This window comes from Netta rufina (genome assembly GCF_964035555.1).
Source record: "Netta rufina genome assembly, chromosome: 5".
Lineage (NCBI taxonomy): Eukaryota > Metazoa > Chordata > Aves > Anseriformes > Anatidae > Netta > Netta rufina.
Genome location: NC_140128.1, coordinates 22003106 through 22026357, shown reverse-complemented (window position 1 = coordinate 22026357; position 23252 = coordinate 22003106). Strand labels below are relative to the sequence as shown.

At 35.3% G+C, this 23252-nt stretch overlaps 1 protein-coding gene across 2 annotated transcripts in view; it reads right to left on the bottom strand.

Moving 5' to 3' along the window:
- The window catches only part of PRKD1 (protein kinase D1), a 127911-nt gene that overhangs the window by 6348 nt on the left and 98311 nt on the right, over nt 1–23252 (bottom strand). For both annotated transcript variants that reach the window (XM_084287293.1, XM_084287292.1), the window contains 12 exons: nt 20670–20880; nt 18902–18979; nt 15893–16097; nt 13585–13708; nt 12719–12796; nt 11467–11746; nt 8851–8903; nt 8221–8293; nt 6995–7101; nt 6409–6570; nt 4910–5008; nt 3469–3736 (listed from right to left, as the gene is read on the bottom strand). In XM_084287293.1, the coding sequence (XP_084143419.1) occupies nt 3469–3736; nt 4910–5008; nt 6409–6570; nt 6995–7101; nt 8221–8293; nt 8851–8903; nt 11467–11746; nt 12719–12796; nt 13585–13708; nt 15893–16097; nt 18902–18979; nt 20670–20880 (1738 nt within the window). The remainder of the gene's footprint in view (nt 1–3468; nt 3737–4909; nt 5009–6408; nt 6571–6994; nt 7102–8220; nt 8294–8850; nt 8904–11466; nt 11747–12718; nt 12797–13584; nt 13709–15892; nt 16098–18901; nt 18980–20669; nt 20881–23252) is intronic.

The following is a 23252-nucleotide window of genomic DNA, read 5'->3' as shown; positions in this document are numbered from 1 at the left end:
TTTGTAAGAAACATATCACCTTAAAAGTACTATGAAAAGTAGTGCTAAATTAAAAATTATACTTGATCCAGAATTTTTAAAGTACACACATAATATCAACTACTCGAGCAGCCATCACTTGTGAAAATTTAAGCTGCAGACATTAATATAAAACTTAGGAGTTCCCAGACCCTGTATCCTTCTGAGTATAGCTCTGTTATCAGTGGTATAACTTTTTCATACACTTACCCACTGCTTCCCTATTGCTGCTCAATACAGCTTTGTTGACAATGCGCACATGCAGTTATTTTGGCAAAAAATAATCTTCAGCTGGCAAAGCTTATTATTTTCTGTGAAATGGATTCAGCTGTACTATCAAAAGAAGTCCTTGGCAATTACAAGTTGCACCTCCACAAGAGAGGTTAAAATACCATTTTATTCTGGCAAACACATGTAAGTATGGCCAAGACCTTAGTTTAAACAGCTAGTTAAACATTTACAGAGGTAGAGACATCTTTGAGCTATAATATGTATGTGACCTCCTTGTACTTAATACTTATTCATGTGATTTTCTCATTAATGCATGAAACAGTTTCTATTCACATATGCTGAAACAAGTCTATGTTGACACAAAGACAGCTGCAGTATTTATTTCTGACTAAAAACAAAAAAAAAAAAGTAAAAGGCACACCATGATCAAATTTAATACATGAAAGAAATTGCATTGTTTCTTCCTAAATTCTTTAATAATACAAAGTAATATGAAGCACCTAACCAGCAGTATGTACCTCACATAGCTTTATCAGGGTAGCAGTAATAGCTGCGTTGGTAGCTGATAAAAACAAACAAAAATAATTCTGAATGCAATGATTTACAAAAAAAAATCCACAGCAGAATGAAACACGCCATGAATAATCTAAAATTTGACATAGCACATTTTGGGCCCATTCAGTTCAAAAGAACAGCCACCACAGAAAAAATACATTAGGTAAAATATATTAACAAGCAGAGGTACAGCATTTTTCAGGGAATTTTGTCCTTAAATCCAATAGCATTTATTTTTTGTAACCTGCAGCTAAGTCAAAATAATCTTTTTGAAACAATGCAGATTTGGTGGACAGAAAGTTCAAAGGTGGAAACAACCAGTAACACTGTTGAAAACACACTCCACGTTTGACAGATATGAAATTTACATCTGTAAGTAAGAAATTTGCAAGAAGATTCTTCTGTATATCTAGCAAAATTCCACAGAGAGGTCTGAGCGAAGCTAAAATTCTAACACAGCAGTTCAGTGAATTCAGAAATATAAACTGGCTTGTCAATAATTGGAGCCAAAGAGAACAGAAATAGCAGATTGGACAATGGAATGCTGAATGGCTGTGACAAAACCTGTTTTAATACAGAGATTACCACAGAAATTGCCTCTACAGTAATGTCTTCCAATTCTATTTTGACATACAAATACATTCTCAGTTTTCAGGGAGTATTCTTTCAAATGAGAGAAAAAGGTGGGGAAAATGCAGCTGCTTGGTACAGATGGAAATCAGAATTCTCTAAAGAGGATTCTGTGATTGACAGATAGATAGATAGAGAGGTAGACAGATAGGTAGACAGACACATTCTCTGAAGAAAAAAAAAAAAAAGAAAATGAAAAGCAATTGGATTTGGTGAAGTTAGAGAAGGGATTTCATGGATGAGCTTGGGAAATGATGCTCACAAAAGTTTTGAATGGATAAACGGGGAAAAAAATACATTTGTCAGAGGCATAAAAGTTGTAAAGCCTTAACTTTTACAGGCTAATTTTAATGGCAGAAAAGGACAGATAAAGCCTGTTCATCCATGATCACTGTCTGTTACAGTTCTTAAGTAAATTGGCACGCACAAATTGGAGTTAATATTAATTCTCTTAGACAGTTGGATGTGGCTTTGAGCAACCCGGTCTAGTGGAAGGCCCCTATGACATTGGGGTTGGAACTAGGTGATTCTTAAGTGTCCCCCTTCCAACCCAAATTATGATTAGCCTAACTCTAAGTTCACTGTATTCTCGATTTATGCCTGTCATTACTGAGACATGTAATAAGTTACCACTTTTAAAATCCAGCTGTAATGTACAATTTATAGAGTCCATTGTTAAAGAGTGTTTGGATCCAGCACTGCCTTTTGGATGTATGAGAGTAAAGCACCAAGTAATGGAGAATAATATTTACATAAGTTTTACTTATGGTAATCATTTGCCAAATGGCTCCTAGTTTTTCAAATTCTGACAGCATAACATTTCTAAAAAGATCCTTCTCATGTGCATTAAAGATAGTATTAATTTTGTATTTCCTTTATCTTTGACAAGGACGCTCATCTAATCAAATGAAGTTTGAATTTTTTAATGAATAGCAGTGAAGCAAAATTTGGGTTGAAGGCTTCTGTGAGGGATATGGTTGTTCATTATGTGTTAAATTTCTCCTAAATATTTGCACATGCCAATTAAGTAAATAAATAGGACTAATTGCTGAGTCTTCAATGGTTTTAATTCTTACATGTAAGAGTAGCTTAAAAAGCTTTCTTTTAATTTTAAAATAATAATATAACATCATGCAAGAAAACATCTGTGTAGATCCTTCAAGACAAAAAAAAAAAAGAAAGAAGTAGGTTCATCAATGTTTTTTTATGGTAATTAGATACTGAGATATCTAGATAGAATATCTCTAGACAGAGATATTGTTTGAACTCAACTTTTAGTTCTAAAAGTCACTAGTAGTACTTTAGATAGAGGTCTAGATTCCCGTGCTTGTTTCTAGAGTCATCTTTAATAGACTTCATTTACCTTCTTTAAAGATGCTCATAGTAAAATATTAGCTTTTGTTTGTTTGTTTGTTTTTTACTATTAAAAATTTTTCAGGACCCTGAACAGAAATCTAGTTTCTGAAATCTTATTGGATCAGCTCCCAGCTCTCATCTCCCAGCTTTTTTTTCCCCTCACCCTTGCAGAAAGTCTCTTCTGACATTTCTCACACTGTTTTTGAAATCTCATCTGTTTGGAATTGTTCAGTATCTTCTTTATCTTCTCCACAGAAAGACTTTCAGGTTAGAGCATAAAACTGAATGAAAACCAAATTACTGGCAAAAGTAGAATATGAAAAGGACTGAAGAAGTGCTAGGGCCAAAAGAAGTACAGAAGTAAATAGATGTAACATGAATTCTAACGGCTGAGGTCCTCCACAAGATTCTATAGCAATCAAATCTGTAGGTGGCTATATGCATCCTTCAACACCTGATGAGATCTCACACTACAGGATTATGCAATATGCAGTCTATACAGGCTCTGCAGGAAATGTCTACAGTTAATACTACAAAACGGAGACATTACATTATGGTACATTACTGAAATTTCAAAAAATAAATGTATCCCTGGTATGTAGAGAGAAAAACAAAATATACAAGCAAAATACTACACTGTTTTAGCATTCAAATAAAACATCCACTGACAATTATTACCTTCATGAGAAATTTCTTTCCATGGATTAGGTGGATACATGAAAGCAGCATTCTGGATTTGGTCATGTATGTCCTCATCTTCATTGAATGGGAAGGTACCACTAAGGCTTACGTAAATAATAACACCCACAGACCACATATCCAGAGATCTGTTATAGCCTTTGTTTCTCAGCACTTCTGGAGCAAGGTAGGCTGGTGTTCCTACAACTGAACGCCTAAAGGATTTCTCCCCAATGATTCGAGCAAAGCCAAAATCACAAAGTTTTACCTGTTTAAAGAAAATTGCTAGAGTAAATAAGGGTTTGTTTTTATTATCAAATACATAGTTGATGTACTATTATCATGGTATAGTTGTAAAATGCATCTCTATTGCATTTTATTTATATATCCTTGCATCTCAAGGATACTTTTTTTTTAAACTTCTCTTTGAGAGGAATCCCGTTATTCCACCACAGTATTAGACTAGATTACCAAGCCATTGTATTCCTTCATGCTGTAAATAAACTGTAGTGAAAGTAATAACACAGAACTGCTTTGAATGAAAGAATTTATATTTTTGAAGGGCCTAACAGCTTAGGTTTCTGGTGAAAGTAGTAATACAAAATAATATCTATTCATTCATAGCATAAAAACACAGCAAGAAGAAAAATGGTTTTACCTGTGACTTTTTCCTGAATCAATAGTTGTCAAAAGTTAGTTCTTGATCTACCACTTTCAGTTTGTTGGGGACCTAGTTATACCCTACCTCTCAGCAAATTTCCTTGTTGGATTTCTTCAGTGGGTCAGATTTTGCTGCTTTAAAATTGTTACTTACAGTCTCAATATTGTCCCTTCCTTTCAAATTATTAATATTATTTACAAAATTACAGGGAAATTAGAAAATATGTTCTTTTGACTGTAAGCAGTTGGAAGAGCTTACATATGAATTCTGCAGATTAAAGGCAACAGGAACTGACTGATGTATGTATATACCTCTTAATGAGAAGTACAATAAGTCAGAAAGTATATTTACACCATCTGCAAGCTACCTGGCATTTAAATTCATAACATTAAAGAAGAAGCTGTTGTTCTTCGTGAACCGTTCCTTAATTTAAAAAAAAAAAAAAAAAAAAAAAAGTCTTTACTGTTTCTGCTTTCAAATTGTCATTTATCTGGACCAGATTAACCAACTAAGTAATTTGTGCTGTAATGGTGAGCAAATTAGAAACAAGTGCGCAAGTTGCCCTATCATACTTGAAAATCTTGTTGAATATTTTAGGTAAATGACAAAAAACAAGGATTTTTAAAAATACCCTTTTTTGGATACTCATATCTACAATTTTATGTAGTTCCTGGAACTGATACAGGCAGGTCAATAACCACTTGTTTGTTAATAAAATAATAATTGCTAGCACTTCCTAATGTGAACAATCTATCTTAACACAGGGCATTTCCTACTTGCCTGTGGAAAAGGATCAGCTGATGCCAATAATACATTTTCTGGTTTGAGGTCACAATGAACAATATTTTTGAAATGGAGATGTCTTAAAGCAACAAGGATCTGTCAAGAAAAAAAAAATCAGAAAGAATTTCAGTTTTAAATGTTGTATATTTATTTGGCTTTACATTGTTCTGACAGTAACAGTGACCAGAGAATTGAGGAATGGTGCAAAAAGAAACAATCCAACAAGACTGTACCTTTTAAAACAATGTCCACAATGTAAGAAGCAAAAATGTCAGCTATTATTTGTTGCACCTCAAGTTTTCTTAATGTTTCACTGTACAGAATACAATTGTTCCTTCTCCAAAGACCTCATATTGAAAACATTTTTAGAAAATGCATTCTAAATATTTGTTTAATCTATTGTGAAATCTTTAACACAGAAACATTTGCAAAGTGACCTTCCAGATCTAAATTATTCACTCAAAAATTTTCACAGAAATATTCTGTGATCCAATTTAAGCATATCTTTGAGGTGATAAAGCATAAAGCATGTATTTTTATGCCATTACATACATAAGAACATACAAACTGAGTATAACAGCTATACCTCCTGTCCCTATGCAAAGAGAGTACATGTATAACAGATCCTGTTCCTGTGGCTTTAACTCATTCTTTGTGTCTGGTCAGAGGCTGATACTGACTTTCCTATTGTATTAGAGCAGGTAATGGCTAGAGGCTAAAGATAAGGTAAGAAACCAAATTCTAAAGCTGATGGCAGTTTTGCCCATGAAAGCCTGAAAGCTAGAGAACCTACTATGTTCCTCTAATAAACTTCCACTGTAACAGTGGAGTTTCTTTTTCTTGCCTTAACACAAAAAACAGGCTGCTGCTATAACTCCGAGGTGGCTCACTACTCAATTGTGTATCTAAATTTAAACCAGTATGATGGCAGCCAAAGAAACAGTATGATAATATGACAACAGGAAGAACAAAACCACCACCACCAAAAAACAACAACAACAAAAAAAAAAAACAGATCATATCGTTAACAGAAGTCATACAGGAAACCAGATTCTTTTAATCAGATCCAATCTCAGCATAGAAAAGAGTGCATAGAAAAGAGTGCATGATAAGTGCATATCATGAACTGTAATGGGTACTGGGAAATTCAGAAGGCTCACATTTCCTTCTGCAGGTTTGCTAAATTTCCTTCTTTGACGGTTTGCTATCTGTGTTTTGCAACCCCTTCTTGTGCTTAATCCTTCAAGCATAAGAGAACCTATAACTTGATGGCTTTCCATCCAGCAGCCAGGCAACTGCATGTTTATCTATTTCTAGGTCCTCTTAATGGTTTACTACAGATCACATAATGTACACAAAGATGTCTGTACCATCTCTGATAATATAATCCAAGCTTTCATAAATCAAAGAGGTAAATTATGTCAAAAGCAAAACATAAGAAACAGTGGTAACAATTGACCTCAAATCTCTTTCTAGGTTTATAATCAATTTCTTACCTGAGTAATTAAAAACTTTGTTATTCTCTCCGGCAATCTGCCATTTTCACTTGATAAGATCATCTCCAGCATATCTCCATGGAGTTTTTCCATAACAACAAACACTCTTTCTGGTGTCTCAAACATGCACTCCAAATTTACAACCCCAGGATGATGAAGATTCTATTAAGGGTAAATACAGCACTTGAACAACATAGATTTCCCAACTTGATTAGAAGGTTTTCTCATTATATAGCCAATCTTCAGACCCTCCTAAACCAGACAACATTTCAGTTTTTCATAACATAAACCACATGCTTCATTTTTAAGCAGCAGGCACGAAATTTCTAGGGATGGTATAAGAGAAGGGATGCACTTAAAATCACTTTAACAAACATACATTATTGTGCTTGGTGCTTTAAACTGCAGAGATAATTCCTAACATAACATTCCCAACACGTATGGTTTTGAATATTTATGCAGATTAGGCAGTAAAAATACTAATATTTTCTGCAAAAACAGTAGTGATTATCAACTGGAATAATTATATTATCTGGTATTTATAGTAATGTATAGAGTGACTACAGTGAAAATAATAGAAAAATACCTGTAAAATTGCAACCTCATTACGAAGTTGACTTTCCTGTTTGGTTGGAAACCTTAGTTTGTCAATTATTTTAATGGCAACATCTCTTCCTGTTTTGCGATGTTTTCCTGCATTAAAAACAAACAAACAGATCAAAACAAAAACAGAAGGCGTCCATCAATTAATGCGATTAATTCTGAAAAATGTTCCACTTTCACTTGATGGTACCAATGATCACAGCTAAATATCAATTATCACAGAATCACAGAATTTCTAGGTTGGAAGAGACCTCAAGATCATCCAGTCCAACCTCTGACCTAACGCTAACAGTCCCCACTAAACCATATCCCTAAGCTCTACATCTAAACGTCTTTTAAAGACTTCCAGGGATGGTGACTCCACCACTTCCCTGGGCAGCCTGTTCCAATGTCTAACAACCCTTTCGGTAAAGAAGTTCTTCCTAACATCCAACCTTTATGTACAACTATGTCCAAGTAAGTAAATCCCAGTGAAGGTATGCAGTAACTTAAATAAAAGTTTTCTGTTGTTTCCCTTTTTTCTTCCCTTTGACTAGTGAATTTTTCTCTTTGTCACCTGACAAAGCTGTTGTAACACCTAAGAAACACATAAGCACATAAGAAAGTCAGCTCTGCCTTTCAACAATATAAATGTAAAGTTATCTTTCTCATATACTTTTTCTTTTTCGTATACTTTTACTAAATTCTCTGCAACTGGCAGGTTACAGGCTTAATCCTTCCAGACTAGCAAATAATGAAATAGTTGATCTCCTTCAAGCATGTGAGTGTACATCTCAGGCTTATCAGGCGCCCGTAGAAATTCTTCGGAAAAGAGAAAAAAAGAGAGGAAAAAAAGATAAAAGATAATAATAAAAAAAGAAACAATTCAAACAAACTGGTAAAAAGAAAGAAAAAAAAATCACAAAATCATGCCAAGAAAAATAGTAGCAAGAAATAATGTTTTCCTTCTTTTGTTATAGTTCTTTAAGAGAACAGGTTTCTGCGCTTCAGGGTTTGTACTACCAGAGCTCTTAATATACACTGATCCTCTACTGGCAGAAAACTTCAAAAAAAAAAAAAAAGACTGTCAACAATAAATGGTGTTTAATGAACACTACTTAAACACCTGTTAGCTAATTTCTGTTAGAAAGCATTTCAGAGTCCAAATACTTTCATAATTCCAGATTTTTTCTTCCTTTAGCATAACTGTGCAACACACCAACACCGTACCTCCATAAACAATTCCAAACTGTCCTGATCCCAACACCTCATCTGGGAAGATTTGGTATACAGTACTGATATCCTGTTCATATAAACATAAGAAACATTAAGCATTGAGATATGGAAACAAAATTTGTATTTGATCTGCTTTTTCTAATGGGAAGCAGCATGCATTTACTACAGTACATTTCAAAACATATTATCTGCTAGAAACATTCACATGAGTTTTCTTAAAAGCAGCAATAACTGCAATTTTGCGTCATCTCAGCAATGACACAAAAGGTATATTTATCAAGGCTTGTGATAAGCCTTACTAAATTCAACAGACAGAACTTCCATGAACTAATAACATCTAGTGCTCACTTCTCCTTTAGCTAATTAACATCTTGCAAGGATAAGTAGTTAAATTCTATGTTAAGCTAAACCACACGTATGCAATTCTTGTGTCTCAAGGAAAAGGTGCCACAAAGATGACTTTTCTCAAAAGTTAACAAAGCTAATTGTTTGTTAATTTCTACAGGATAGGTGAAAAAACAGCTGATGGAAACTCCTCTCTAACATACCTCTTTGCAAAACAGATCAATGACTTCACAAGCTTAATCATACCATGTCTAGCACAAGCATTCAGAGAACACTCACCACATTTTCTTGAACTTGGCAGTTTGACACAGAAATACTGATGGAAATATCCCCTGGGGAAGAAAGTAAAATATACTTTAGATTGCTGTGCTTTTAGTTGAAACATGTAATAATAGGAAATGACATTTACATTACATCAATATCTTCTGACAGCTGTAGAAATTGGACCAATTAGGTCAGCTTGTTCACCTACCAGCTAATATAAAATTACACCAACCCACAAATATGTGACTCGAACAGCAGACTTTTGTCGTATATCGTAACGAACAGGATTATACATTTCATTACCCTTTTTTTTTTTTAATACTAGAATCTCATATTTCACACTGATTAGCTTACTACTTACTACATTATTCTGTTCTATTTTGGGGCTTTATACCTTATGCAAGTAACACAACAGCAACTAGTGTAAATTGCTTTTATTTAGTGCATTTCAAAGTAATCTTTTATTTCTAGTGTCACCTACAATGTACTTGATGCTATTCAGACTAAGGCCTATACTTAATCGTATTGGTATGTGTACTGTTAAAAGTAATAGACATTTCAACTGGCATAAGAGACATTAAAACAAGTAATGGAAGTAAAAATTTGCACATGTGCTTTAACACAACAAATATCAGATCCAACTTCTAAACATTCAACGCTTAGGATGTTACCAGAACTTTTTTGAATGGCAAACCCACTGAGAAGCTCAATAAAACTGGAGAATATTTTTACTGCTACTGTACTAAACAAAGACGCCATTTTGGGGAGGGGTTCTTTGGAGCACTGATGCGTCTATCTCCTGTCTCTGCCTAGAATCCCATTCAAGCTGACTTTTCATTTTTTTTGGTCCATACCAAGATTTCAGTGTCTTTGAAACCAGTGTCCTCTTCTATAAAGCCTGTATTACACATAGAAGAAACTTACTAGTACCGATCAGTATCTTTTATGAGTAACTTCTGCTCCTTGTTATTTATCCCCTTGTCATCTCCTTAGGAATATATTGGTTTTGGAAGGGGAAATTTTGGTTTCATGGAGTCTTTTTATTGTTGTTGATTTGTCTTCAAATGTATGTGATACTTTGTACTTACATGAAAAATAACATGGACATGCCCCCCTAAAGGAAACTTGCAAGAAAGCTGGAGAGGGACTCTTTATCAGGGGTTGTAGTGACAGGGTAAGGGGTTATCTTTAAACTAAAATAGGGTAGGTTTAGATTAGATGTAAGGAAGAAATTCTTTACTATGAGGGTGGTGAGGCACTGGAACAGGTTGCCCCATCCCTGGAATTTTTGAAGACCAGGCAGGATGGAGCTTTGAGCAACCTGGTCTAGGGTCAGGTGACCCTGCCCATAGCAGGGGGCCTGGAACTGGTCTTTAAGGTCCCTTCCAACTCAAACCATTCTATGATTCTATGTGTGTTACTCAGAGCAGAAGACAGAACATTGCTACCATTCTTAGTCCCCATGAAAGCTTGTTCTAAAGGTCTCAGGTGACCTTAATTTTTGCACAGAAAAAAAAAAAGAAAAGCAGGGAGGGATAACTGCTAACTCAGAAAGAAAATTTTCAAGCTTCCCAAGAGGCAGAGACAGCTGTCAGTCCCAGTCCAGCATTTTAGGTGATTTGTTTAGCTGCACTGGACTCAAACCAGGGGTACACAGCAACTAACCTGACTGAAATGACATCCAGAATTTGACGCTATTTTATGCAGGAACCTAGTCAAGAAAGCATAGGACAGAAATGATGTGAGCTGTTGTGCCTGGAGACAGGCACAATTTGTTGTATTACTGTGTTTCTGAAGGGCTTGTTGTCTTGTTAGTATTTCACGCTGCATTAACAGCATCCAGATGTCAAGTGCTAAAGCAAGTGTATATATACTGTAACAAAAGGTCTAAACCAGCTTGTGTAGACGTATCCAAATTTGCTTTACACTGAGTAGGCTCAGTACAATTAGCAAATCAACCACAGCAGCACATACCTGGTATTGGTGAATTATTTGGTCTGTGCTGCTTTGTTACCATGTTTGGTTTACATAATCAGTCATCTTCGGTACAGAGTTACCCAAAGGTATGTAAATTGGAGACAAAGATATATTCAGTTCTTTTGGTCCTGGGTTGTTATCCATGCCTTGTTGTGCTTAGAACAGCTGTTCTTCACACAAATTCATTTCATCTCAGCACGGACAATGTTTGTGGCAGTTGTACAGATAAATGTAATGGAAAAGAGGATAACATCTATGCTGCAGTGACCTAAAGAGTGAATTGCTGCTTCTGCAGATAGCTAGAAACATAAATTACAGTCATGATGGGAAACATCTATCCGTTCCTAACTGGAGCTCATAAAACTTCACACCTCTGCACAAAGAAGCTATCATTCATGTCAGCAACACAAATATGGATGAGACGCCATAGAAATAGAACAACTATTTGCTCACTAGCAAATCTGCACATTGTATGTTAACACAGATGACCTAGTATTACCTGGAAACACATGGATGAGAAATTGTAGCTTTTAAAATAATACACAGACAGCTGATGAGCTGATGAGCTGTGCAATATTTCTGTACAGAAGATTGAGCAATGTAATTTGTTATATGACTGTATTTATCTGAAACAGAGAAAATAAATAAACTTACTGTGTAGGTTGGGTCCCGACCCAGCAGATGCCCCTTTAGGGATGACAGGCATCAGGGCATGCTGTATTGCCATCTCCCACATTCTTGCCACATCTAAGCCAATACCACTGGTGAGAACACTGTTATTCAGTGGAACACTTGAGAGGTTTTCTATGTTTTCTCCAACATAATAGACTATATTTGCTGTGCTTATTTCAAAACAATGAGGATTGGCTCCTTGAGGCAGTAAAGTGAAAGTTTTTGCAGGTTCCAGTGAGAAAATTTCAGACAATGGAATTTCCTAAAATGAAAAAATATATATGTATATTTATTTTCTGTGTAAAGATCATCAACACATAAAACTAAAAAATGACTAATTTATGATATTAGCTATTACTTCTAACCACATGCTTCTTGTGCAAACAAAAAGGCTCTTGTAACCTGAAACTCTTTGAAACAGAGGCCTGTTGCTGGCAAAACACCAAACATTTCTTTCCAAGACCAAACAGAACTTCAATTATTTAAACTTCGCAAAGACAGGAGTGAGGTGCCATCAGAAAAGACCACCAATAGAACTCCACTAGAAAATTGAACCCTGCTTCTTTCTATATAAAATATAAAATATTTTAATATCATAAATTTCTAAATAAATTTTTATTTGCAAATAAATCTATTAAGAAAAGCAGAATAAATCTATTCTAACATTAAGACTGCAAATCCACCTTTCACATAGGCATTAACTTAATTGTTTCATCTTGAATAAGACTTAAGGACCTATTTTACTAACATATTTCTCTGAGAGGAAGCCACATGAAAGAAATATTTTGCATTATCAAAAACTACTGCAGTAGCACCTAAGGAGTTTAACTGCCTCAGGTAAAAGTACATGAGCATTAAAATAATCTTTTACAATTTGAATCACAACATTATGTCCAAAGGGCTGAATTAAAATAGTATGTACTACACCTAATTGTTTGGAAAGAATTTCTATAATGAATGACAGAATATCAGATGAGTTTCTTGGCAGAATTTGTCGCTGGCACTGAATTGTCCCTGTATAAAAACCTTACATTTCCATAGCATGCGTTTTATCCGTCATTGTTAGCTGACACCTTTTTGATCTGAGACTTGTTTGTGAAAGCAAAATAGATGTAAGTAATGAAAACAAACATAGTTCGAAGTTATACTGCTAATGTACTTTTAGTATTTATTAATTCAGCAATTCACTCTAATCATTAAACATTAGAAAAGTAGATTGAAAACCATGCCTTACCTTGTAATATTTGCTTCCAGTATCATTTTGAAAAAGTGTAATGCATTTGCTATCCAGTCTCCAGTAGTGTCGCTTCCTCTGCAATGAAAAACAGGGGGAAAATCTTTCTAAAAGTTTTCAAGAAAATTAAAGAAATGCTAATTTCTCAAAAGAATCACTTCCAAAACATTTCATTTATGTCTGAAGGGATGAATTGTAAAGGATAAAGTTTCCTGATTTTTATGATGACTTTAGACTTAAGATTTATAGGTACACCTTTTGTTGTTTTAATAATAATGTAGCTATGTTCAAGTCATCCAAGTTTTGAAAACTTAACATGTCACTTTAATGTCTGGGTTACACTACACACAATTTGCTACAGGTGTGTTTCTAAAATAATTCAACTTTTTTTTTTTATCAGTCATAACACTCTGTCTCACCTTAGAAGGCTACATATTAACACTTTGACTCTTGTTTTAGCATAAAATAACTGTTTTTTAATGATATGTTTATTTTACAAAAGCCTAATTTCACATAACAGTAAGATATCTAGGAGACTGCAGTTGGAAGATAAAGATACTTTCCAGAACCTCTACGGTGTTAAGATCTTGTTCTTTCTTCAGAATGTCTTTACATATGGCCTACATTAATGCAACTGACAGATGCAGATACTTTTTTGTGTTTTAACTGTCTCCTGGTACGATAAAGTGACTGCTTCTTACAAGCATTGCCAGTCCTCAATTATGGGAATTAGGACTTCAGGAATCACAAATACTGTAACAATGCCTTATGTGAGTGACTTTAAATTATCAAAGTATTGTTAGGATCTGATTGAATACTATCATATAGTATGTAGTGTAAGACAGGCCTTCCTTAACATTTCTTACCAGTGTATCTTTGCTTGTATAGTGAACCATCCAACCCTCCTTCATTACTGTGCTACTTCTCCTTTTTGTGTGCTTCACAGATTGTACCACTCGCATTAATGGAATGTTGTTGCTGGTTGAAGGGCTTAAGAATAAATCAATAAAGGCTTTTTAAAAAGAAGACAATTTTAGACAAAGAGAGAAAAAAATTGTCCAATTCAGAATGAATATATATATATATGATAACCACATTTACCGTTATAGTCACTAACAGACATGACAAATTTTTTTGTCATTCCACTATCTCAAGACTACAAAGAAAAAAAACTTGTAATGCCACAATACAAGAAGGCTTACACACACAACACACATAAAATATTCTGAAAGATGAGCTAAGATGATGGGCAAATGACTAGGGCCTCAACTAGGGTGTGGGAGACATAGCTCAAGTCTGTGCTATGCATGATTCAGACCTGCACTTGATCTTGAATATATCATAACCTAAGTAAACATTGTCCATCAGATTACCACCCTGTGATCTTTCTTGGGTTCAAACACAGTGGACTTATGACAGTTTAGAGTAGAAAATGTGTCAGCTGACTAGCTGTGTATACACTGGCAGGGCATAGTAGAGACTCTGGTGGAACCTCTCAGAGAAAGAGGTTTAAGACAACAATGTTGTTGTTGAGGAATAAAGCAAAGTCCCACTGCCCTGCACTTGGGTATGCACCCTGAAAACTTCCAGTGCTCAGCACAGTAACTCAGGAAGGCATGGGAACTTGACAGTATGCCTGATAGTAAAAGCAGATAAATAGTGGAATATCTAGTTGGAGAGGTTTAAGCAGTAGCCAAGCCCATCTTCCCACTTTTCTTGATGTTGGAGTTAACCATTCCAAGAGCAAAATGGATCATCTGCTTCAATCATCTGCTTTAATCCTAAATTTAAATGCTTAGTCATTTCCAGCAGAAATTCAAACTGAGATGCTGCATCCTACATGAAAGCAGAGCACTGAGAGCACATGCAGGCCCTGCTGGCAGAGCCACTGGTGCAACAATTCCGGCAAAAAAAGGGCAGAAACCCCCCAGGAGAAGAATATCTTAGGCTTCCACAACTCGTCTGATTGTGAATATTTGCAGATTGACCCCCTTCACTGTAATGAATGCTGGAAATATGAAGCATTTTATGAATCATCAGTTTCCAATCAAAATGCAAAGTGTCCTGTCTTAAAGTTTCATTAAGACTCTAATTAACATACCTTTTTGCCTAAAAATGATCAAATGAAATGCAGTCCCTGTATAACTATTCTTGTCTCTACTCTTGTCTACTTTTTGGCTTTTACAGATCCCTTAAAAATAATCCATGGACATGGAGACTACCCTTACAAATAATTTTTGGAAAGTATTACTCGAAGTACAGGGATGCCCCTCAAGTAAGGAAAACAATGTACCTTGGTCATCAATTTTTTAATTATTTATAATTCAGTATCTATATTTCAGAGAACCTTCAATGTTGTCCATTTAATATAACTTAGACAATTCAAAATTATCTGTAACACTGACTTCAAGAAATAAGCATAGACATATTCAGGTGATTCAATTTGTCTATATACATAGTATCTATGCAGATGAATATGACAGTAGGAGTAACAGTTCAGTGCTGTTGATAAGGGCTTTAAACTAAATGAGTTTAGCTACGTTAAGTTAAACTTAAGTTCCAGCTTTCCAAACTTTCCTTCTTTCTAAAGATACCTAAAAATGCCAACAATATACTTAGAGTCAATTATAACAGTCACTTATACAAGGTTATTAATTATTTTATTTTATTTAAGTGACCAAGTATTGCACTTCTAGTTGGGGAAAATAAAAACATTTTATTTTTTTCTCTATTGCTCATGTACAAATAAAGTTTCACAACTTAATTTTCACAAGAGAAACAAACACTTGTGTATCACAGAATCACAGAATCATCTAGGTTGGAAGAGACCTCCAAGATCATGACCTCTGACCTAACACTAATAAGTCTTCCCATAAACCATATCACTAAGCTCTAAATCTAACATCTTTTCAGTTACTACTTCAACTCAACAATAATGTTTAAGTTCTTTTTAAAATCCTAACGCATATATTCAGAAAAGTAATGTCATTGTAATTTCAGATCCATCACATATCACTAGCTCTCTCATTGTTGAAGGAGGAAGAACAGGGTCCATTTAGATTTCCCTTTGAGTCCTAGACTCAAATACATATATTAATCCTATAGTCCTATATAGTCCTAGACTCAAATATATATTTATTTATAAATAAATACAGAAGAAGATGGAAGGTTCACCTGATCATCCTGCTAGACTCATCATGATCTGGATCAGGATCCTGCATTTCTCCATTGTCACTATGGCATCCTGTCATTGATATCTCAGAATCATGAGCCATAGATTCTTCCATGTCATCTATAAAACTGCTGTTTCTTTCACTGTCATTGTCGTCACTCCCTTCTTCCATGACCACGTCAGACTCAGCCCCAGGACTAAGGAGATCTGGAATATTATATCTGAAATTAATATCTAAAAACATACAATATTCCAACTGCAACAATCTAACACTTCTCAAGCTTCCAGAAAAATCAGGTTCTCTTCGGAACTCCATTGCCTGGGCCTCTCTCTACTCAGTGTGTACTGGCAAAGCATGGTCTTTAACCAGCAGTTTAGAAAATCGCTGCAGAAAAATGGAAACACATCAAACTGGAGTATTTTCAGAAATACAACTTTCTGTTAAAAACATAAAAAAGTTAAAAAGTCAAAATCATCAGTCCTGTCAGACAGGAAACAAAGCATTATTTTTTCTGGGATGCTTACAGTGTTTCAGGACCCACTCAGTTCAAAGTAACATGAAATCACATGGAAAACACGAAATGCTTTCACTGACAAACCTTCACCTAATTCTGTGGAGGAAGGTTTCTTGATAGACCATATTGAGGATGCCCCAAAAGAAAAAGAACAGTGAAATGGTTAGCAGAAAAGTGTTTTGAACTGATGGTATTTCACTAGAATTGGAAGTGCATGACTAAAACATTTTAGTCTGAACATGTTTAGATATAAGTTACTAATGTGTGACTAAGACACATTAGACTTCATTTCTAGCTGAAACAGTCGTCCAGTCATGAATGACACTTTACAGTTCTGGGCTCTCTTTTTGCTAATCCTACAGCATGGTTTTTATCTCTACTTTTAAAAAACCCACAGTCAGTTAAAAATAACCTCCCACATTTAGTGTTTAATGTTAATTAATGAGACCATACTTGGAATTTTATTGCTTCAGCTCTTCCTTCACTTACTATTTTGGGGAAGATGCATCACACAGCAGATGGACAGAGTGACAGTTACTTTATTTTATTTATTAAGATGGAAATTAATGTGAACCAAATTTCTGAAAAAACAGAAATGAGATACCAGGATGAAACTGCCTCTAACAATCCTGATGACCCCATATCAGTCATTTATACACACAATTACAAGTTACACTATAGCACCATGGATACCATATTAGATACATCATTTGATTAGGAAAAGCCAAATTATATAAATTTTTAGATGTAGAGTTCCAAGGGCCTAAATACTAATTCTGCAGAACTGCACAAAAGAAAGCTTAACACTTTCTAAAATACTGCTTGGAGTAAGTGTTCTCACCCCAAGTGGCTTTGAACAAGCTTTCCTCACTCAGCTCTTCCTCAAAGAAACCACTACTTTTCATCAGACCGTCATCAGATTCATAGGTAGGAGACAAGAAAACAAAAGCAGCATGTTACTTGTGGGGCAGACAGGGAGAGGGTAAAGAGGGTGTGTTGGAGGGATAAAGTACAGCTGCCTGAGATGAAAGGTAGGCAGCTTTTTTCTGTTTCACTAAGGACTGAAACAGAAACAATTGTAAATCTTGTTCATTTAGTTTGGCTGTCCAGAAATAAGTCTTGCCTTTCCATCTTAACACTGTTGATCAATCCTGTTTTGCACTGCTCTCAGACTGCACCTCAAATGTATGCAGTAGAAATTTTATCATTTATAAACAGACTTAGTGACTTTCTTTGACTGAAAATCTCTGTGCATACAATTATTTGCAAAGTCAAAAAATAGAGATTGGGTTGGAAAATGTATTAAAATGATTTTTTTAACCTTCTTAAGATTTCTATGGTCCATACTGTCATCAATGAATTTAACATATCTTGGTATATTTTTAGTTCTTGGATTTGAAAGTCAGTCTACATCCTTCCATAAACTTGCACTTGCACTCCTGAAGAAACAGTTACGTATGGACAGATATAAATGGTGTAAAACATGCTGTATGAGTGCCATACCAACCTTTCAGAAAATTACGCACCTTATCATGTTTCAAGATGGGATACTTGGCATCTAAAATGTTTTTGCCTATGCTAATTGTCATTAAACAGAAAAACTTTGTAATAATATTGTCACGCACTACAAAAAAACATTAATTATCACTCCTAATTTTGTAAATTCTTTATATATTTTCAATAAAATAGATAACTGATTTAAAGTTTGAAAAATTATATCTAATAAAGCAATATTTCATTAACCTTAGAAGCAGTTTAGGCTGACAATATGTGGTAATATGAATTAGACACTGAACAGTTTACCACACTTCTAATTCCCTTATCACATAGAAAAGTGACATTTCCAAGGCAATCAACAGCTCACCTACAACCACCTTTTTTTTTCTCCAGTACCGTCTGTCAAACCTAGCCATACATTCCTATACTTGACACAAAACTGACAGCACATGTATTGGAAATTCAGCAGATAATCAAGTTTTCATTTCTAGCAACTGATAAAGGCTTTACCCCAACAGCAAGCAGTGGATTTTTATCATGGAGGGCCTTCCCAGTTCCTCCAAGTATGCATTTCCTTCTCAGGAACATTATCCTAAAACAAACATTTTTTCCCTTCCCAGATTAAAAAAAAACACAATGTGTTTGTATCTGCCAGGTAAATGCCAATGTCTAATGCACGTTCCTTTTTTTTGGTTTACTTTGGCATTCTGCAGGCCATGATCACCCAGACATTTTGCTGCTGAAGCCACCTCTGTGGCACAGCTGAACCTGCCTTTCAGTGCTATATATTTTGAAGATACATGCTCCAAGTTGATGATGTATGAAACATTAATAGGGTTCCTCTCATACTTCATCTTCAATATACAATAGAAATGTCGCAGAGGAAAGGCCACTCCCAAGCAATGGAAAAACATGTCTTTGTACACGTCAGTTTTACACTTCTCTTTTATTTTGCTGGTGGCTTAAACAATGACAGAAATAATTCTTAAGGTGACTTACCTCCATTAATGGCAACTTCCCCCAGGCAGTTATTTGGCACTTTAGGAGCACAGCGCTTGTGACAGTTGAACCGACAGTCTTGCAAGAAAAAAAAAAAAAAAAAAAAAGAATACAGCAAAATTATTTCTCATTTTCGGTGCCACTATTACAATTTTTTCCTGCTATCCAACCTATAAATGTCAAGCCTTATTATTTCACTAACATAAAGTTAACTTAATGCGTCCAGAGAGCACTAGCCTGGCTGCATGCCATTTGCCAGTGGAACCAACAGCATAAACATGCCAGCAGCTTCCCTGTGGGAAAAGGAAAGCAGCACTCACAGCAATGGGCGGAGGCCTTCACTGCACCAAGTGCATGCTACGCTCATCTCAGGGAGCAAGTTGGAGACCTGTGCACTTGGCTCAAAAGCCAGAGTTGCTTTTCCAATACAAGAAGCAGATCAGGCTACAGCATATCAACTGCAGCTCAGAAGTTTGACTATGTATCAAAGACTGAAGGCTGACAATTGAAGCAGCAGAATCCTAAGCAACAATCATAAGCCAGAAATATTTGTTTGCATTGCAAAGCAAATTCTAAACAGCTTTAAGTGGAGGGTTCCTTTAATACCTCCCTTATTTTCCAGATATTTTAACTTTACTCTACTTTTCTTTTTTTCACATCTGTAAATGGCACTTTACTAGATGTCATTTCAACTATTTTCTTTTGGCTTATGGAACACATTTTACTTAAACTAAGAGCTGTAACTTATTAACACAGCTGGAAAAGCAAAGTCAGGAAGGAAGAAATATACTAGGGATGTCTATATCCTTGTAATTATTTAACTTCAGATTGATTCAAAAACCAACTGAGGTACAACAGTGCCAAACTCTTGGCAAATATATGCATTTTTAAATCAGGTTAATATTTGCTTATGTCACTGAGATTCAAAACAAACTGAAACAGGTGATGCCTTTATACAGATTTTGCTTGAGTTAAATCACATCAGAATCACTTAAATGAAATGAATTTAACTTTGAACTTCTGCAGGGTGTTCAAGGAAGCAACACAAACTATATTGACTCATTTTATGAAAGTTATTGCTTATTTTAATAGAGGGAAGGTGATTTTAAGGATCTGTTGATCAACAATATTTAACACTGTAGTATACAAAATGCTTTGTATTTGCGGGCACTCTCGTTGGTTAAGGTGAGCCAGTAGTCTAGGCTACAATCCAAATGTCCTGATTCACTTTGGCACCTGCTAAGGTATAGCTACATGAGACTCGAGAGCATGTAGGTAAGAATGCATTAAAAAAAATGTTCTTAAGTTCTCATATAAGCTCATCTTGTTTAATTTCCCTTAGAACTCCCTCTAAACTTTGAGTTGCTAAGACTCATGCACATTCTTCAATTCAAGCATAAAATCTTGCAGATTGAAAACAACGAAGATTGAGAATACGGTACTATGTATTAACTATTCAGCTGTCACTGCCTGTGAACACACTCTCACCAAGTGCCAAGACAATCCACACCTGAATGACAAAGATGCGAGCTACCTCAGCTATACCACAGGGTAATAATGAATAGACAATGAATAGGCATGCAGCCAGCTCCTGTAGAACAATTATTGCAATTCTGATCCCAGCTTAATCCAATATAATTGCTCATTTGCCTACACCTAGACAGTTTGGTGAAAAATTCCTGAGTATGGCTATATAGCAACTACTCAAATGCTAACTTACTAATTTTATTATGCTTAGCTTTTATGTTCCTTAAGGGAGTTTACTTACCTTTGCACTGCAAACCCTGTCTAAAAAGCCCTTTGAGAAGCTTCTTACAGTACTGGCAAACTGTTGGCCGTGTGTAAGAGTGAATGACAAAAGTGTGAGGCACTTTAACCTTGGAAAGTAAGATCTTGTCAAGCTGAATAGGTCGTCCAATGTAGGACTGTGAATTTGATCTCTTCTCTCTCCCAGTGAATGATTCTGATGGTGTCTTTTGCTGTGAAATACATAAAAAGGATATTTCAAATAATCATGATTTATTAATTGTTAAAAGAATATCATACTCACATGTGCCTCAAAAATGGTATGTCATCTGTCATAAAAAGCAATGTAATTACTTTTAAACACTAATAGAACATGCAATATACCCCTCTCTTTAAGACTGCTTTTGAAAAATTGGAACGGTATCAAACAATATTTTTGCTAACACTAGTGCCATGCATTTCACAATGTGGATGAAACAGTTCTAATTTATATTTTTAATTTAAAAACAGATTTTGATCAAAATGAAAACAGATTCATTAAAAAATTCTCAGAAAAGCATTTTGTGTTCTGATAAAAGCAAGAGGCATTTCTTTCCCTCTCTTATTTTCTGTTTTATATCAAAGCCAACTTTGAAAGGATGTACTTTTGTACAAACATTAAGAAAATTATTATCTTGACCTATGTGCATGCAGGTTTTTGATAGAAAGCAGGTTAGTATTTTCCATCACCTTTATTTATAATGTTTGTTATCACTAACCTTACCACATTCAAACCATGCACAATAGATCAGAACAGGTATTTAGATGGCACTATATAGATATGTATGAAGGGAGACACATTGTGTCGAAGGAATGGAATCAATGTAATTCCTGAAAGAAATGAGTTATCTTATTTTCTCTGCTAAATTCATTTAGATGTAAATATGGCAATTACCCCAGAAAATAACTGACCCAGAAAACTACTTTCTCCCAAGAATTGTCCTTGAGAAACAGACTACACCCACATGGAAAAGAAAAAAAAAAGTGACAAGATGCAACTTGATCATTTAAAACTTAGTATCTTCTTTCCGCCATATGCAAATAATCTTGTAACTGAAGGGTAGGAAATGAGTCATTCTCTGTCGAGCCTCCACTGTTCAAAGGTTGTATTAGCTGAAGCTAATTGGCCTAACTTGAAAAACTGTTTTTAAAACTAAGAACTATAGGAAAGCTATAGGAAATTCTGCATCTAAAGGGACTGATTGAATATTATTTCCTGGTCACCAACATACAAAAAGACATTTCTTTATGCTTCTGTCTGAGAATCTTGAAGTAAAGAGAAATTTGAAGGTCCTTTTAATGGTAGAAGAACTTAAGGAGCAATTCTAGGCTTGCCTTCATAGTGTATTTGTCATAGAAATAAATAAAGAAAGAAAGAAGTTTCTTCCTTCCAAAAACTAGACAGAGTTTAAAAGACAATTCTTTTTCTTTTGGCTATGCTTCAGAACTACCTGTCTAGTATATGCAATAGACTTATTGAACATTAGAGCTTCCTTGCTAATTGATAACAATGCCAACATCACATGCTTATTCAGTGTATAAATGCAGGCCTGTCAAGTCAAGGAGAAATATGTAAAATACATTCTATGAGCCACATACATGTGATCACTGTAAACAAGTTAGTTTGCAACAAGTATAAGAAAGCATATATCTTTTCTTTACTACAAATAAAAATGGAAAAACACAAGTACATGTTTTGATATTAAGTGTTTACTTTCAGAGTTTTAGATCTTTTGCTGTAAAGCAGCTGTGCATATGAAAAAACCAGACTCATTTTAGGATTAAAACTATTTAGTATTGATCAGTGAGTAATATCATTTGCCTAATGCTTTCAAGGCAGATTGCATTAAGTCATATGAAGGCAACGTGAACAGGGCTTTGGGAGGGAGAGGAAGGAGGGGGGAGGAAGAAGCCCAACAGGAAGGAAATGGGCCCACCTGCACAGCACAACCTACAACGCTTGGCTTGTGTAAACCACCTGCAAATGACAGCCCTCAGAATGTGTGGATGGGACAGAGCCCACAAGAAGATCTCCATCCTCTCAATATTTGTATGTAAGGACAAATAGGACAGTTTTGGTACAGACTGATCCCACTTCAGTCTTAGTGCAGTGCCATACCACTGGCAACATAAGCAGCAAGGGAATGGAAGCTGGGGGGCAGTCAACACATGGGACACTCCACACCCCAGGGTGACTGACCAGTTAGGAGGAGAACTGTGTCCTCCAATTTGTCAATGGTGAGCTTCTCCTCCCATTACTTTCCAAAACTCCTGTCAATATGCCTTAATTTTAAGTTACAGCGCTCCCAGCATCAGGCAGACGCCATAAGTTAAAATCCCTGAAAGAACAGAAAACAGGAACTACACCATTTTCACCAAAAAAGCAAGAATCTCTTGAACAGAGCACCTTCTTTTTCAACTGGTGTGCCTGGTTTGTTAGAAAGATAAATTAGTTTTTCCTGGTAGCCAGCCAGACTACTGACTCAGCAACTCTGGAAACTTCCCAGGAAATGATTGCTTAACTGGATTACACCATGGAAACTAACAGCCTGCACTGCTCCAAACA